This window comes from Prosopis cineraria, unplaced genomic scaffold, assembly GCF_029017545.1.
Source record: "Prosopis cineraria cultivar Desert tree isolate PC_DT_omini unplaced genomic scaffold, ASM2901754v1 PC4, whole genome shotgun sequence".
Classification (NCBI taxonomy): Eukaryota; Viridiplantae; Streptophyta; class Magnoliopsida; order Fabales; family Fabaceae; genus Prosopis; species Prosopis cineraria.
Window position 1 is genome coordinate 30,912,912 of NW_026555335.1, and position 16,397 is coordinate 30,929,308.

The 16,397-nt window shown below is 35.6% G+C and overlaps 2 protein-coding genes across 2 annotated transcripts; both read left to right on the forward strand.

The window, feature by feature from the left end:
- The first annotated feature begins 2,918 nt into the window (after positions 1-2,918).
- On the forward strand, positions 2,919-4,178 carry LOC129308946 (stemmadenine O-acetyltransferase-like). Its single transcript, XM_054950304.1, has one exon. It carries the CDS (start codon positions 2,919-2,921, stop codon positions 4,176-4,178), a length of 1,260 nt encoding a protein of 419 aa, XP_054806279.1.
- A 10,712-nt stretch (positions 4,179-14,890) lies between these two features.
- On the forward strand, positions 14,891-16,177 carry LOC129308947 (stemmadenine O-acetyltransferase-like). The gene has a single exon (XM_054950305.1). The coding sequence runs from the start codon at positions 14,891-14,893 to the stop codon at positions 16,175-16,177; it is 1,287 nt and encodes a 428-aa protein (XP_054806280.1).
- The last annotated feature ends 220 nt before the right edge of the window (positions 16,178-16,397 follow it).

Below are 16,397 nucleotides of genomic sequence, written 5' to 3' on the forward strand. Positions count from 1 at the left end.
ATTTTGAGCTCAGCTGAATAATATCAGAGGCAATGTTCCAAACTCAATTCTGCACTGTGCTAGCTTGTGTTATCTGAATCTCTCAAGCAATCATTTGAATGGGAGAATATCCAAAGGCTTAACGAAACTGAAGTTTTTGAGAAAATTGGACATCTCAAACAATAACTTTCAGGAAAGATGAACTTAAGTCACTTCTTTACTGATTCGTTGAATGAAGAAGCTATAATGCAATCAATGGTGGATCCTCCTGTTACCAGCAATATTTCTCAATATAATAATGATGAAAGAGACAATTTCTCGATTCTATATGTTTTGGTCATTGGAATAATGTTGTTATTCTTGGGCTTTTACTTTGCAAGCATTAAGGTTGGGGACAAAGTGCAGATCATGATAATAATGATGATAATAAGACATTAAAGAGCATTGAGCAATTTGATCATGCCGTCAGAAAGGCTAAAATAATTGAGGTCAAAGAAGAAGAAGACGTGATGATGATGAAGCTGAAGGAAAGAGATCATATTCATACAGATGATCAGCTTGTATTCTTTGAAGAGAATGAGAGATTCATAAAAATTGGACAAAAGGTGGCTGGATTGGAGGAATGGAATAATAGGATAATGATCTTTATTTGCAGCCTAGAATAATATGAAATTTGAAAATGAAATATTGTGGTTTCCTAATGAGAAAACTGTTGAGCATATCTCAATGTATGTGTATATTTAAAAAATAATAGACTACATCATGATAAAAAATTAAGGCAGAAGAAGTTTGAATACCTATAAAGTATAAATTTATTATAGAGGCTTATTATGATATAATTTATAAATTATACAATTTTTATTAAGACTAATTAGATTTTACATTCATTTCAATAGCATCAGGTAAACGAAATTACTTTAATATTTTTTTAAATTTCAAATTTACGCAAATCCATTTTTATATAATTTTTCATTATACAATATCTAAAATAGCTTTTAAATCAAATTATGTAAAAAACATTCTATTACATGTTTTTATATTTGCAATCTACTCTTTAAAAACATCAAAGATTAGTTATAAAAATATATACAAGAAAAATAGTATTTATTTTTATTATTATACACTTTAACTGACTTTTGAATCAAATTATCTAAACAAGTTTTAGTTTGTCTGACTAACTTCTAAAAAAAAATATCCAAACATAAATCACGTTAAAGTTACAAACTTTTTTCTAACCTCAGTTTGTTAATCTCAGTTGAATCTAACCTCAGTTATAAATTTTTTTAATCCAAACACACTCTAAATAAGGTTGAAATTACTTTGTGCATGCTGTTCACCATGCTGCTAATGCATGCAGTGGCGGACAATAGTTGTGACCATGGTGAGTGCTTGGTGCATGTTGGCTAGGGTAAATAGAGCTGCCGACTATGACAAGTGGGTCATGATGACTTGCGCCATGGCAAACATGCCTCTAGCTATAGCAAGTGTGTCAATTAACAGTTGGTTGTGGCAAGGCTACTCTTAGCTGCGGCGAGTTTGTACAAGTTTTCAAATTGACTATTTTGTCCTTCAATGTTCCTCTAACAATGCTAAGTTGTACATATCATGTCTTCACATATTTTCGATCACTCTTACTTCTGAAAAATATTTTTTTTCTCTTTGAGTCTGTGTGTATATATATATGGGATTCAAATTTCAAGTTTGATCTTTATATATTTTGTTAACTTTAAAATCATGATTGATCCTTTCATTTTAGGTTGTCAGTTACTGGAGTTAATTAGGAATTAATTACATAAGTCATTACAATTTTTTCACTCTAATAAGAAACCTCCTTCACGCAAACACACACACACACACACACACTGAGACACGCACGCACGCGCACGCCCACGCGCTCACACACATATGGGTTGTGGCTACAGGTATAATTTTGCTAATTGAACATACAGTCACGCAAACAAAGAACCTCGTCAGATGGCTTTTCTTTAGAAAAATATAATTAGGTGTCAAAACATTGAGTTATATTGTCATTTAAGTTCCAAAATATAAAATTAATAAAAAAATTGAAAAAATGTAACTCTTTGATTGTAAGCATGAGATTCTTGTTTATAATTATCTAAATTGATATTTACTTTGATTCTATTTATAAATCACTTCTATCATTTTTATTACAATCAAATAAAATTTTAAATCTCACTAACTCTATTTGAAAATTCAAAACATTTTTAATTTTACCCCTATTAATTATATACATTTTAAAAATAAAATATTTTAGCATTTAGTAATATTTCCAACATTAAATAAGGGCAAAATAATAAAGATGGATATGATAATTATTGAGGTGACTAAAAATTAAACCAAAAATATCCTCTTCCTTTATCCTATAAATAAGATCAGTTATGTTTAAGTAAACGATTCATTTTTTTAATAGCCATTGTGGGCGTATTAAGCATTAACAAGTGATCTCGGGAAACAGTTTCTCTTCTGTTCTCTCTCTCCTACACTTTTCCTCCTGATACTTTAAAATCCATTAATGGCTTAATTCTTTTGGACTTCTTCATTTAATTATTATGTTTACCATATGTAATTCCATATTTTATATGCAACCGGGAGGGAAATCAGCAAGAGAATCCTATTATGTGATCTTGATGACATATATATACATGATTCAATAACTGGGAGATGTCAATAAGAAGAGGACAAAAGTGAAGTGACATTTGGTAATAAATCAGCAAGAGAATCCTATTCTTGATTTTCTTGATATATTGATCCACGATGGCATCCTCGTCCACCGATCGGATTTATCTATATAAGTGTAAATACCGGTGACATAATATGAAATATGAAATACTGGGACAACAAATTAGAAGAAATTAAAATATGCTAAAAGGGAAAGCACCAAGAAAATGAAGCTAGACGTGGAAGTAATCTCTACAGAAATGGTGAAACCTTCGTCTCCTACACCTCACCATCTTCGTCACTACAATCTCTCCTTCATCGACCAGATAACTGCCCAAATCAACGGTTCTCTGGTCTATTTCTTCGATGCCGATGATGTCGCAAACAAACTGAACATCAACGAAGCCTCCAATCTTCTCAAGAAATCATTATCTCAAGTCTTATCTCTCTTCTGCCCACTCGCTGGAAGACTCCTCAACGATAACCTAACCGTAGATTGCAACGACGAGGGTGTCCCTTTCATAGAAACCAGAATCAACTTCTCCGTCAGCCACGTCACCGACAGCTCCTCTACTGATGACGTCTGCAAGCTGCTTCCCTACGACATGGATGAGGTTGTCGACACAGTCCTCGGAGTCCAGTTCAATGTCTTCGACTGCGGCGGAATAGCCATCGGAGTGTGCATCTCCCACAAGGTCGCCGACGCGATGTCGGATTTACAGTTCATGAAGAACTGGGCTGCCGTGACACGTGGTGAACCGGCAGAACAAATCAGAATTCACTTCCAATCTTCCTCACTCTTCCCGCCAAAAGACATGTTGGGATTCGACCCGAATCTATACATCGGAAAGCAAAAAATCGTGGGAAAAAGGTTCGTGTTTGAAGCATCCGTTATAGAATCTCTGCGAACAAAATATTCCAAGAACGTTCTGGAAGGCCAAAAACCACCTACAAGAGTAGTGGCATTATCAACTTTCTTATGGACACGGTTTGTTGCAGCTACTAAGAAAGAAGGAAGCAAACAGATTCACTTGGTCGGATGGACAGCGAATCTACGCCCAAGAATGGAGCCGCCATTACCGGAATATGCATTTGGAAACTATTATTGGTATCTTCAAACCTTTCCAATGTTAGACGAACAAGGAGAGTGTAATGACCTTGGAAGACTGTTAGGACGAGAGCTAAGCAAAATCGACAAAGATTTTGTTGTGAAAATTCGAGAAAGTGAAGAATGGAACCCTATTAGCGAAGAAATGGTTAGAGAAATTGAGAAGGGAGAGATGGTGCTGTTCAGTGTCACGTCACTGTGTAGGTTTCCGATGTACGAGGTTGATTTCGGATGGGGGAATCCGACGATGGCATTACTACCTACGTGGAAATTCAAGAATATGGTCTGTTTAAAAGACACCAAATCAGGCGGCGGCATTGAAGCATATGTCAACTTGACGGGGGATGACATGGCTAAATTTGAACGTGACGAGGAACTTTTTGCTTATGTTTCTACCACAGGGTTGCAATAATCTTACACTAATCACTAATGTAATAATGTTTAAATTTGTGTACTTTGGGTGTTTTAGTGTTTAGTTGATCTTCATGTATATATAAAAAACTTTATGATCCTTCATAGTAATTAATATTAACTCGCGAAGGTCTCTCTGTGAAATTTTCACTAAAAAAAATATCCTTTCCAATACTCCATCTACTAGATGAATCTCACAAGACAAGGATCCAAATCGAGATCATGATGTATAAATTGAGTTGCGGAATTCGTCAATAGAATTTGAAATAATTCCACAGGCTCAAGGTATCTCTTGCGATTAAAATTTTGAGTGAAAAGACATAATTGCACATTTATAAAATAAACAGACCTTATGTTAAAAATAAATAAACTTTGACAGTTATTTACGAATGGTTTGTTGTAAATTTCATTTTGTGAATTTCTTTTCCTTAAACAAGTGTAGCTAATGTGGATTATGTGAAATAAATGGATATTTTGTTATACATAAATAGATTTTGAATGTTATTTATTGAGTTTATATTAAGTATAAATAAACCACGTGGACATATGAATTGAATAAATATTTTGTTGTTAATAAATGGACTTTAAATATTATCCATAGAGATTTTGTTATAAATATCACTTGGGTAACTTGTAAATCTCCTTTTTTCTTCAAAAAGTATAAATCATGTGGAATATGTGAAATAGATGAACATTTATTTTGTTAGCAAATAAATTTTAAATATTATTTTTGGATATTTTGCTGTGTATTTAACAAAAGGTCAATAATTCTGTCCTTTGAAAAATTTAATTGCAAAAGGGGTTTTTGGCCTACAAAAAGCCGTTAATGCAAATGTGCTAGTTTTAGGGCATGCATTGCAATTCTCCCTTTAATATTTTTGCGTTAATTACATGTAATGTTATGAGAACTAGACCGGCTATTAAATTGGTGAAGGCAGTATTTTACGGTTCAATAGTTTGATTGGAGTCAGACTAGGGTTAGACTGGATGTAATTAAATTAATATATTTAAATATTATAGAGAAGTTTAAATTAATTTTCTTATTTTTTTTAGAGTTTCAAAATCATTGTTGATTTTTTAGGATGGTGATCACACATATTTTAAAGGAAATAAGAAATAAATTTGTTTGAAGATATGTAAATAAATATTTCACTACTACAAAATAAGCTTACAGGAACGCTTTTTTTTTTTACCTTAGGGAGCGCTTTTGAAGCGCTCCCGTATCAAGCGCTCCGAAATTTACAGGAGCGCTTTTTTTAAGCGCTCCTGTATGTAAGCGATACAGGAGCGCTTTTAAAAAAGCGCTCCCGTAATAGCGCTAGAGTACACGTCATGTACGGGAGCACTTTATGTAAGAGTGCTGCTGTATGATGCATACCGGAGCGCTCTCTATAGGAGCGCTCCCGTATGTAACCTTACCGAAGCGCTTTCTACAAGAGCGCTCCTGTATATGAACTTACCAGAGCTCTCTTTAAAAGAGCGCTCCCATAAGTTTCTTTACAGGAGCGCTCTTCAAATGAGCGCTCCCGTATATTATATTTATTTTTTTTAAATTAAATTTTTTAAATTTCTCCTTTTAAATATCTTTAATAATGACAAATCATAATATCAAAAACTAATTTAAAAATAATATCAACATAAAAATTTTATATACAAGAAAAAAATTTGAAACTGATACAACAATTTCAATTTTTTAACTAACCTAGTTTAATTTCTAACAAGCCTAACAAATGAAACTATTGTTATTTTTTTAACATTGAAATCTAACTTCCTATTACAAACAGCCAATAATATATTCTGACCATTCTTCAACTAAATCTTCTATTTGCTCCATAGTAAAATGCGAATATCTTGCTCTAACAAAATACTACACAAGATATGAAAGCAATATATAAGTAATTAACATTATATTAACTTAATTTCAAAGCTTTTGACTTACATTTTTAGGAATGATCAACTCTTGTTGTGTGATTACTTTTCTCATAAATTTCATAACATAGTATCCACACTCCCAACCTTGTAATTGTGTAGGTACCTATAAAACAATAAAAGATGTCATTTATATGGTAGAAATAAATTCTAACTTAATTTAAAATACTTCAGTGATGAAATTATATATATGATACAAGTATTTGCTGTCAAAAATCCGGCAGAGTCTCCCCTATAACTTGGAAGTTCCAGAATTTTTCAAAAATTCTACATCAATCCAGAACAACATATTCAGAATAACAAACATAAAATATCAATCAAATAATCATTTAGATATGTACCAACTTGTTTTATTAAGAAAATAATACAAACCTTTATTCTTTTCCAAGAATAAAACTCAACAGGATCAGGTCTTTCAGTGTTTGGAGGGAGACCTTCACCTCCTCGATAACGTGCTACAACCCTATTATATAATGATTAAGCATACCAAGTAAAAATTAATTATTATAATAAACATATATAAAGAATATAGAACTAAAAACTTACTGATTAAATAATATACTCATAGATTTGTAGTTCTTAAAGTCACTATCTCTTAATGAATCAAGATAATAAATCACAAGGACGAATGGATTGATACAAACAAGCACCCAATGTTGCTTGAAAAAATAAAATAGTTCATTAACTAAAATATCAACTAAAGTTAAAAATAAACAATAATAACAATTTACCCTGGATTGTGAGGAGCTAAAAATAACATGTTTCTTTTGCCTTTGACTTTGAATGCATCAGTAATCTTTTGAGTATGGTACTCAACACTGTAGGTACTAGTGTTGTGCGGGCTAATAAATGAAAATTTTGTTATCAATGAGCCCGGCACCACAAAAGTATGATATAAGTACCTAAAATGAAAAAAAAATAGAATCATTCACAACTAAAATTAAATAAATACCACAATAAGTAATAAAATTGAGAGAGCACCTGATGTATAAACTAATTTATGTTGTTTGTAGCCAATCCTTGGTCAGAATCTCGTTAATATTTTCAGCTGCTAATTTTTCGCTAATTATTTCATCATAAATCTCCTTTTCAAATTCTACTTCACAGATCTCATTTTTCAATGTTGTCCGCATAATCATTTCAAGTGCATTTTGATGAGGATATTTCAACTGAGTAGATTCTGTGCTGGTCTTCCTTGCCTTAGTCACAGAGGTAGATCCTTTCGATGGCTCTCCTTTCGCTTTGATTGGCTTTTTTACAACTTCTTTAAATTTTGAGGACTACAAGATGTAAAATGGATTGATAAGGCCGTAAGAAAACATGAATGATTTTAAAGAACCATCAATTATTATACCTGTAACTTAATGAGCTTTAAAGGCCTAGCCACATAAGTTCCAACAGCATCAAAAATCGTGAATATATCCTCATCTTCTATTTGCACTGGCAACTCAGCATCATTTTCTATTGGAATAGTTATAGTCACCTTTAAGTGATCAGCAGGCAACGGTCTGGAGTGTATAGTAACACTATTATCATTATACACAGATCCAATTGCCACAACACGACAATGTGGTGATTCTAACCATAATTGACATTGAGACTCGCCCTAAAAATTAAAAATTAATATCTTAAAAAATGTGAAACATAATTTGTGAATAAAGAGAAGATAATAGAAAGAAAAATTATAACCTTAAGAAAGTCTTCTTTAGTATGGAAGGAGCAACTATCTTTATCACTGGGGCTACCTTGTGGCATATTTATAACTCCAATCATTTGCTCAAATCTCTTTTCCATTTGAGCTTGAAATTTTTTTTCCATTCTCACCTCCATTTCTGCCATCCTTGCATTAAAATCATCTTCAGTAAAAATTTTAGACCGATGTCCAAAGTAGGTGCCCTGAGAAATGCCAAATCCAACTCCTCTAACACAACCAGAGACCTCTGGAGTTCCCAATGCCCTACCAAGGACATCCACATGCTCCCCCACATCATCTTGTGATATTGATTATGATAATGCTTCCTGTTGAACAAATTGTAAACTAATTATTAAGTAAATAATGTAAATAAAGTAATACACTAAAATATTAATACTCATACAATCCTCCCAGACTTTTTGAGTGCGTTCATCAGGTAATTTGCCTTCTTTATCTTCTCGAGCAGTCTTCCAAACAAGAGCTCGAGAAATTGGAGCATTAGGTACAACTTCTTCCCTCTATTTAAAGAAGATATTAGAATAATTAAAAAACATTTCCTTATATATATATATATATAAGTAATATCAACAGACGATATTAATTGAAACTCACCAAACTATGTTCAATATTTGGATAGCTCTTTCTTCCTGCTCTATATTGAAAAGGAGTACTTGCGGCTCTAGAGCGATTGACCTGGCTGATCTGTTGAAATTCAGGCTGTTGGCGCATTTTAATAAATTCATCCCAATGCTCTTGCTGGATCTCTGGATACATTTTAGGAGGATGAGGATTGAATTCTTCATTTGCATCTTTTAGATGACATGTTGTGAGGGTAGCTCAAAACTTTCTATGAGCATATGCTGCTTTTCTCATGATATAATGCCTATGACTCTCATCCAGGTCAAAAGATATACACAAATCTTCCCATATATTATTTTTTACTTCTTCAAGCTGTGGGTCATTTTTCTTTCTCCAATCTGCAATGCAACAGGGAACATAATGACGAGCTAAGACCCCTATGTAACTGACCAACTGAGGAGACTTAACTAATTGGCCCCTATCATTCCAATTTACTGGTAATTTACGACCAGCTGCTCGAGCCCGTATTACTGCTTTCATAACAGTTTTACCCCGTTTAACCTCCTTGAATGCTTCTTCTTCAGTGGGTGGAGCATCACCACTATTTTCAGGTGGGGTAGCCATATACCTGAAAGGAAAAATGTAAATTTTTAACAACAAAAAAAAATTTAACTAAAAATAAATTTTTACAATTAAAAGAAAATTTAAATAAAGAACTTACAAGTGTTAACATTTATTTTTTCTTTTTTTTATTTTTTCTTTTGTGTGTTCTACATATCCCTCATCAATCCAAATCCCTTCCGCGTGATCTTCTCTAATATAGAAGGCATTATCCCCAGTTGAAACATCAAATGTCCGTGATGTTCCCATGAAAGGGTCATCCTCAATATTGAAATCTTCATCCTCCTCATTACCCACTATTTTATTTGTTAAAAGAACAATCGACCAATTTTTATGCGCTGGATCTGACACATAAAACACTTGTTGAGCTTGTGATGCCAAAATGAATGGTTCATCTTTATGAGCCACTTTATTAAGATCTACTTGAATAAAACCTAACTCGTCAATTTGAAAGCCGTTTTTATTATCAACCCACGTGCAACAAAAGACAGGTTCACAAAACTTGATATAATCCAATTCCCAAATATGCTCTATAATCCCAAAATATGACATCATTGCATAGATTGGATTCTTGTCTTTAAAACTAGAGACATGCATTCATTGAGCTTTAAGCGTTACACCACTATTCTGTATAGTGCTCCGAGCATATTGACTTTTTGTATAAAATGTAAAGTCATTAATTACATAACCTGTATAAGAAAATACTTCAAATCCAGGACCCCTAGCCAAAAACCTCAACCTTTTGATGGGTGAGACTCCTCAGAGATGCGAGATCTAAACCAATATATAAAGTGCCGGTTGTGATATGTTGCTAGCCATGTTTCATTTTTACCTTTATTCTAACTCTTAACTATTGCCTTGTGTTCGTTGATATATGGTTGAACTTCCTCAGTGTTGTGTAAAACATACAAGTGAACTTGCTCCCATTGTGTCTTGTCTATGCTAATGAGTTTCTTCCCAATGATTCCACCCTGTTCACCTGTGGTGTCTTTTGTGTACTTTGGTAACCCAATGGCATCCACATTAGAGAGATATCTAGTACATAATTCAATTGCTTCTTCCATGATGTACCTCTCAACAATACACCCCTCGGGCCGACTTTGATTTTTTACATATCCTTTTAATACTTTCAAGTAACGCTCTATTGGGTACATCCATCTCAAATAAGCGGGGCCACACAACTTTATCTCTCTAACTAAGTGAAATGATAAATGAACCATGATGTCGAAGAACGAAGGCGGAAAATACATTTCCAACTCGCCTAAAATCTTAGCTATTTCATGTTCTAGCTTTGGCAATTTTTTCGGGTCAATCACCTTGCTACAAATTGCCTTAAAGAAGAAACAAAATCTAGTAATCGTGGCTCGCACCTTCTTCAGCAAAATGGATCGTATACCAACCGGCAATAAATTTTCCATGATGACATGACAATCATGAGTCTTGAGACCTACTAGTTTGAGGTCTTTCATGGATACGAGGCTACTTACATTTAAAGAATATCCTTTTGGCACTTTAACTTCATGCAAGAATTCACAGAAAGCTAATTTTTCTTTTCTAGACAAGGTGTGAGCTGCTAGAGGTAAAAAAGTACGTTTTCCCTTCCTCTTTGGTGCCAACTCTTCTCTTAACCCCATGCTAATCAAATCCATCCTTGCATTAATTCCGTCTTTACTCTTTCCTGAAATGTGGAGTAATGTGCCAATAAGACTATCGCAGACATTCTTTTTGATGTGCATTGTATCCAGGAAATGCCTAACATCTAGGGTCTTCCAGTATGGTAGCTCAAAGAATATGGACTTCTTTTTCCAATCATTCTTAACAATCTTACTTGCAAATGGTTTTCCAAATTCAATATTTAAATCTTTGACCTTTTCAAAAAGCTGCTCACCAGTTAATGGCATGGGAACTCTACCCTTCTCCGGGTGGCCATTAAAGGCCTTCTTTAGTTGTCGGTAATGATGTGTTTGCGGCAAAAATCGTCGATGACCAATAAAGACATTCTTCCTACAATGTTCCAACCGCACTGAACATGTGTGCTCCTCACATACTGGACATGCATCTCGTCCTTTGATACTGTATCCTGATAAATTGCCATAGGCAGGAAAGTCATTTATGGTGCCAAACAACATTGCTCGCAGGATGAAATGTTCTTCTCTATACCCATCATAAACTTCCACACCTGTCTCCCACAAAATCTTCAGATCTTCAATCAGAGGAGCTAAGTACACATCTATATCATTTCCTGGTTGTCGAGGCCCAGAAATCAACAATGACAGCATCATAAATTTGCGCTTCATACACAATGCTGGAGCGAGATTGTAGATCATTAAAATAACCGGCCATGTACTATGAGTACTACTTTGCATGCCATGTGGGTTCATTCCGTCGGTGGCTAGTGCAAGGCGTAAGTTTCTATCTTCAACCCCAAACTCAGGGTATATAAGATCAAACTTTTTCCATTGAGGAGAATCTGCAGGGTGTCGTAGCTTGCCATCCTTAATTCTCTCATCAGCATGCCATGTTAAGTGTTTAGCATCTTCTGCAATGCTATATAGGCGTCTAAATCTTGGTATAATTGGAAAATACCACAATGCCTTCGCTGGGCTACATCCATTTCTTTTGTACCATGATGCATCACATTTTGGACACTTATCTAAGGTTGAATACTCTTTCTGAAAGAGGACACAATCATTTGGACATGCATGTATCTTCTCATAGCTCATCCCAATAGAACAGAGCACTTTTTTAGCTTCGTAAGTATTAGGTGGAAGCTCGTTGTACTCAGGTAACATTTCATATAAGAGTTCAAGCAAATCCGTGAAACTCTTATCGCTCCATCCATTCGTTGCTTTTAGGTTGTATAGTTTCAAAATAACTGATAGTTTTGTGAATTTTTTACAACCGGGGTATAATGATTTATCAGCATCACTCTTCAATCTCTCAAACATCTCAGGACAGTCTCTAAGATCCTCTTCAATCACATCAATCATTGCATCAAGACGGTCAACATCATATATCCCACTATCATGATCAAATGTTGAGTAGCTCGCACTATCCCTCCAATCACTTGCATTATTCCTTCTCTCCCCATGCATGGTCCAACAAGTATAAGTTGGATCAATCCCATTACATATTAAATGATCTTTCAATTCTATTGGCTTTACTCTTTTTCCATAGCAACATTTCAAACAAGGACATATGACTCCACGGGGGTCTTCATCATGACAAAATGCAAATTCAATGAATTCATCTACACCATCCCAATATTCTCTAGATAGTCGATTAGCCGACATCCACTTACGATCTATGTCACTAATATGATTACCAAAATTCAATAAACAAAAAACTTAAATTTCTATAAAAAAAATTCAACAGTATCTTCCTTAAAAGAACAATCCCTCAAATAATCAAACAATCAAATTTCACAACACAATATATCTAAACTAAATAAATCAATTCATCCAAATAAAAATTTAGTACCATAATGTATCTAAATTCTGTCAATCAATTGTAATTTAATTAATAACAATAATCTCCCATAAAAGTATATTTCATAAATAAAATAAAAATGTTCAAGTAGTTTCCTCAACTTTAATCTAAATTATCAACTACAAATACTCCATAATTTTAATATAAATAACTTCAATTCATATATTTTCTATAATATTTATTATTAAAAAATATTTAAAATTTATTCTCAAATATATATAAATTAATTATTAAAAAAAATACCTTCAAAGTGTAGTCTTCACGGCAGCAGCGACGTCAATTCCTCTGCTGTACAGTAGCGACGCACAGCGGTAACGGAGGTCTTCACGGCGTCCCTTCCTCCGGTATACAGCAGCAGCACAGATCTGCAACAGCAATACAGATCTGAAACAGAGATGCAAATCTAGAACAGCAAATAGCAGACAGCAAACAGCAAACAGCAGAATAGATGGATGGTGATCTGCAACAGCAATACAGATCTAGAACAGAGATGCAGATCTAGAACAGCAGAACAGATGGAGGCGTAGCAACGGCGATGCAGAGACCAGGCAGCGACGGTGCGGCGGCGGTGACGCAGAGACCAGACAGCAACGCGACGCAGAGATTGGACAGCGACGGCGGCGGCGACGCGGAGACGGATGGCGACGGCGACGCAGGGGAGGACGGCGACGGCGACGACGACGGCGACAGCGACGGCAATGAAGGCACAGAAACAAAGAGAGAGGCGCGACACAGAGAAGGAATGAGAGGCAACAAAAGAGAGAGAGGTATGAAAGAAACTAAATGGAGAAAAGAAAACTGACGGATGTATATAAGAGTGGGAAGACTCTTCCAGAGCGCTCTTCGTCGAGCGCTCCGAAAGACTTATCTCTTCCAGAGCGCTCGTCGAAGAGCGCTCCGGAAGGTTTTCTTGTGGAGCGCTCTTCAGCGAGCGCTCCCGAAGAGTTATCTTCCGGAGCGCTTAAGTACGAGTGCTCCCGAAGGTATTTTTAAATTTTTTTGTCATATTTTATATATATTAATTAGGTGCGTTATCTTATTGAAGCCTGACATACAAGAGCGCTTATTTAGAAAAGCGTTCCGGTAAATTCCGCATTCACATTTTGGAGCGCTTTTTAAATAAGCGCTCCTAAATACCCGCTCCTAAAGATATATTCTGTAGTAGTGTTTGGATGAATATAAATGAAAAAGGTGTTTATGTGTAAATAAATAAGCCCAAAGAATCAATTAAAAAAGAGATGAAATAAGTGTATTCTTGTTTTTGATGTTGGTCATTAAGCATTTTTTATAGGTAAATTATAACCAAATTAAAATGATATCATATGAAACAAAAATATAGATAAATACCTGGAAGCATGGAGATAAAAGTAATATTCATACATGAGAAAATAAGCATAAGGAACTAAAAAAAAAGAACAAAAATGAGGAGAAAAAAAATAAAAAAGAAAACTTGTTGGAAGGACTAGCTAGCACGGACACATTGCTGAGGGAAATAGTCCCACATTCTCATCTACATAAACGGAAAGAAGTGGTGAGACATAAGGAGTGCTATTGAGTGACAACTTGTATGAGCTGCGGGCCCAATGCATAGTACTTAACTTTTTCTTCCCCACTGTTTGATCAATTTTCTTTTGCATTTTGGCTTTTTCTTATTGCGTTTTGCGTTTTGCGTTTTGCTTCTCCCATTGAGTGTTATCCGAAATGATAAAAAAATAAAAAAAATCTAAAACCACGTTGTATTTATAAATTGGGAGAGAACACAAAATTAGAGTGAACTGTTTGAACGTTTAAACTGTCGGTTCTTCTACTTTAGTTCGGTTCATGGCCGGTTTAGGCGGTTCGCAGATGGTTCTCTCCTCCTTTGGTTATGTAACAGTTTCCGACTGGCTACCTAGGATCCTGATTAAACTAGTCAAATCAGGTCCGATTTTAATAACCATTATTACATGTCTTTTTTATATCAAGAGAAACGAGCTATAGGCACGCACAAGCCAACAAATCCGCGCTCTCATGTTTTCCTGAAAATTGGTCAAAAGATCCCCTCTTTGTGTATGCAATATTCTCTCTCTCTCTCTCTCTATATATATATATTTATGCATGTATATGTATATATAAAGTTTTGTTTTCACCATTAAAATCTTTCATACTCTTTATTGCACGCAACTTCACCGTCTATCTGTTGATCACCTGGGATCTAGATAAAAAACCATATCTGATGTTGTTAAATATAACACGAAAACTTTCCTAATAAGAAGAGGACAAATACTAGAGATGTATAAGTAGGGGTGAAAAAGAGTGAGTTCTTTCAGGCAATAAACCAGAAACAAACACGGTATAGAGAGAAAGCAGACTAAGAAACAAAAATGAGGCCACAACTACAAGTGGAAGTAATCTCTACCGCAATGGTGAAACCATCATCTCCAACACCTCAACATCTTCGTCGCTACAATCTCTCGTTCCTCGACCAGATCACTCCCCAAGTCAACAATTCTATGGTCTATTTCTTCGATGCCGATGATGTCGCAAACAAATTCAATATCAACGACGTTTCCGACCTCCTCAAGAAATCATTGTCTCAGCTCTTAACTCACTACTACCCACTCGCCGGAAGACTCATCAACAAGAACTTGATCGTTGACTGCAACGATGAGGGTGCCCCTTACATAGAAACTAGAGTCAGTTGCCACCTCAGCCACGTCATCACCGACAACCCTTCTCCTGCCGACGTCAGAAAACTGCTTCCTTTTGAAATGGATGAAGCCGTCGACACAGTCCTCGGAGTCCAAGTCAACGTCTTTGATTGCGGCGGAATCGCCATCGGTGTTTGCATCTCCCACAAGATCGCCGACGCGCTGTCGTACTTCCAGTTCGTCAAGACCTGGGCTGCCGTGACACGTGGCGAACAAGAACCGATTAGAACCCACTTCCAATCATCCACGCTCTTCCCACCAAAAGACGTGTCAGGATACGACCCGGATTCTCTCGTCGCGAAGGACAAAATAGTGTGCAAGAGATTCGTGTTTGAGGCATCCACGATAGAATCTCTAAGAGCGAAATACTCCGAGAAGATGACAAATGTTCTGGGAGGTCATCAGAAATCTCCTTCACGAGTTGAACTGTTGTCAACTTTCATATGGACGAGGTTTCTAGCAGCCACTAAGGAAGAATCAGGAAGCAAGAAAAAGATTCATTTAGTCGCATGGACAGCGAATCTACGGCCAAGAATGGAGCCTCCATTACCGGACTATGCCTTCGGCAACTACTACTGGCCAATGCGAACGCTTCCAACGTTAGACGAGAAAGGAGAATGTCACGACCTAGGATTGAAGTTAAGAGAAGAGGTAAATAAAATCGACAATGATTTTATTGTGCAGCTTCGAGAAAGTCAACAATGGAACCCTGAACAGAAGAGAGAAGAAATGGTGAGATCAATCGGCAATAATGTTCAGCCTGCGGCTTTTGCATTTACTTCGCTGTGTAGGTTTCCAGTCTACGAGGTTGATTTTGGTTGGGGAAATCCCATGTGGGTGGGACCGCCTACGTGGAAATTTAAGAATGTGGTTACTCTAAAAGACACCAAGTCAAGTGGTGGCATTGAAGCTTACGCCAGTCTTGCCGAGAAGGACATGGCTAAATTTGAACACGATGAGGAATTTCTGGCATATGTTTCTACCACGGGGTTAAAGTGATATTATGCTCATCATTTGAGTTCACGGTGTTATAACAGCTTTAACGTTTCTTGATTTATTTGTATGGTTTGGGCTTTTGTATTATCGTTTATATTACAGTCATGGTCTGCAAACCAAGATCGATCAGTCCCTTGATAGAAAGTCATCGCCTTTATTGTTTGATAGAAAATAAAAAAGTCAAATGTCTCATCTTCTACGAAAGTGTTATAAAATGTTTACT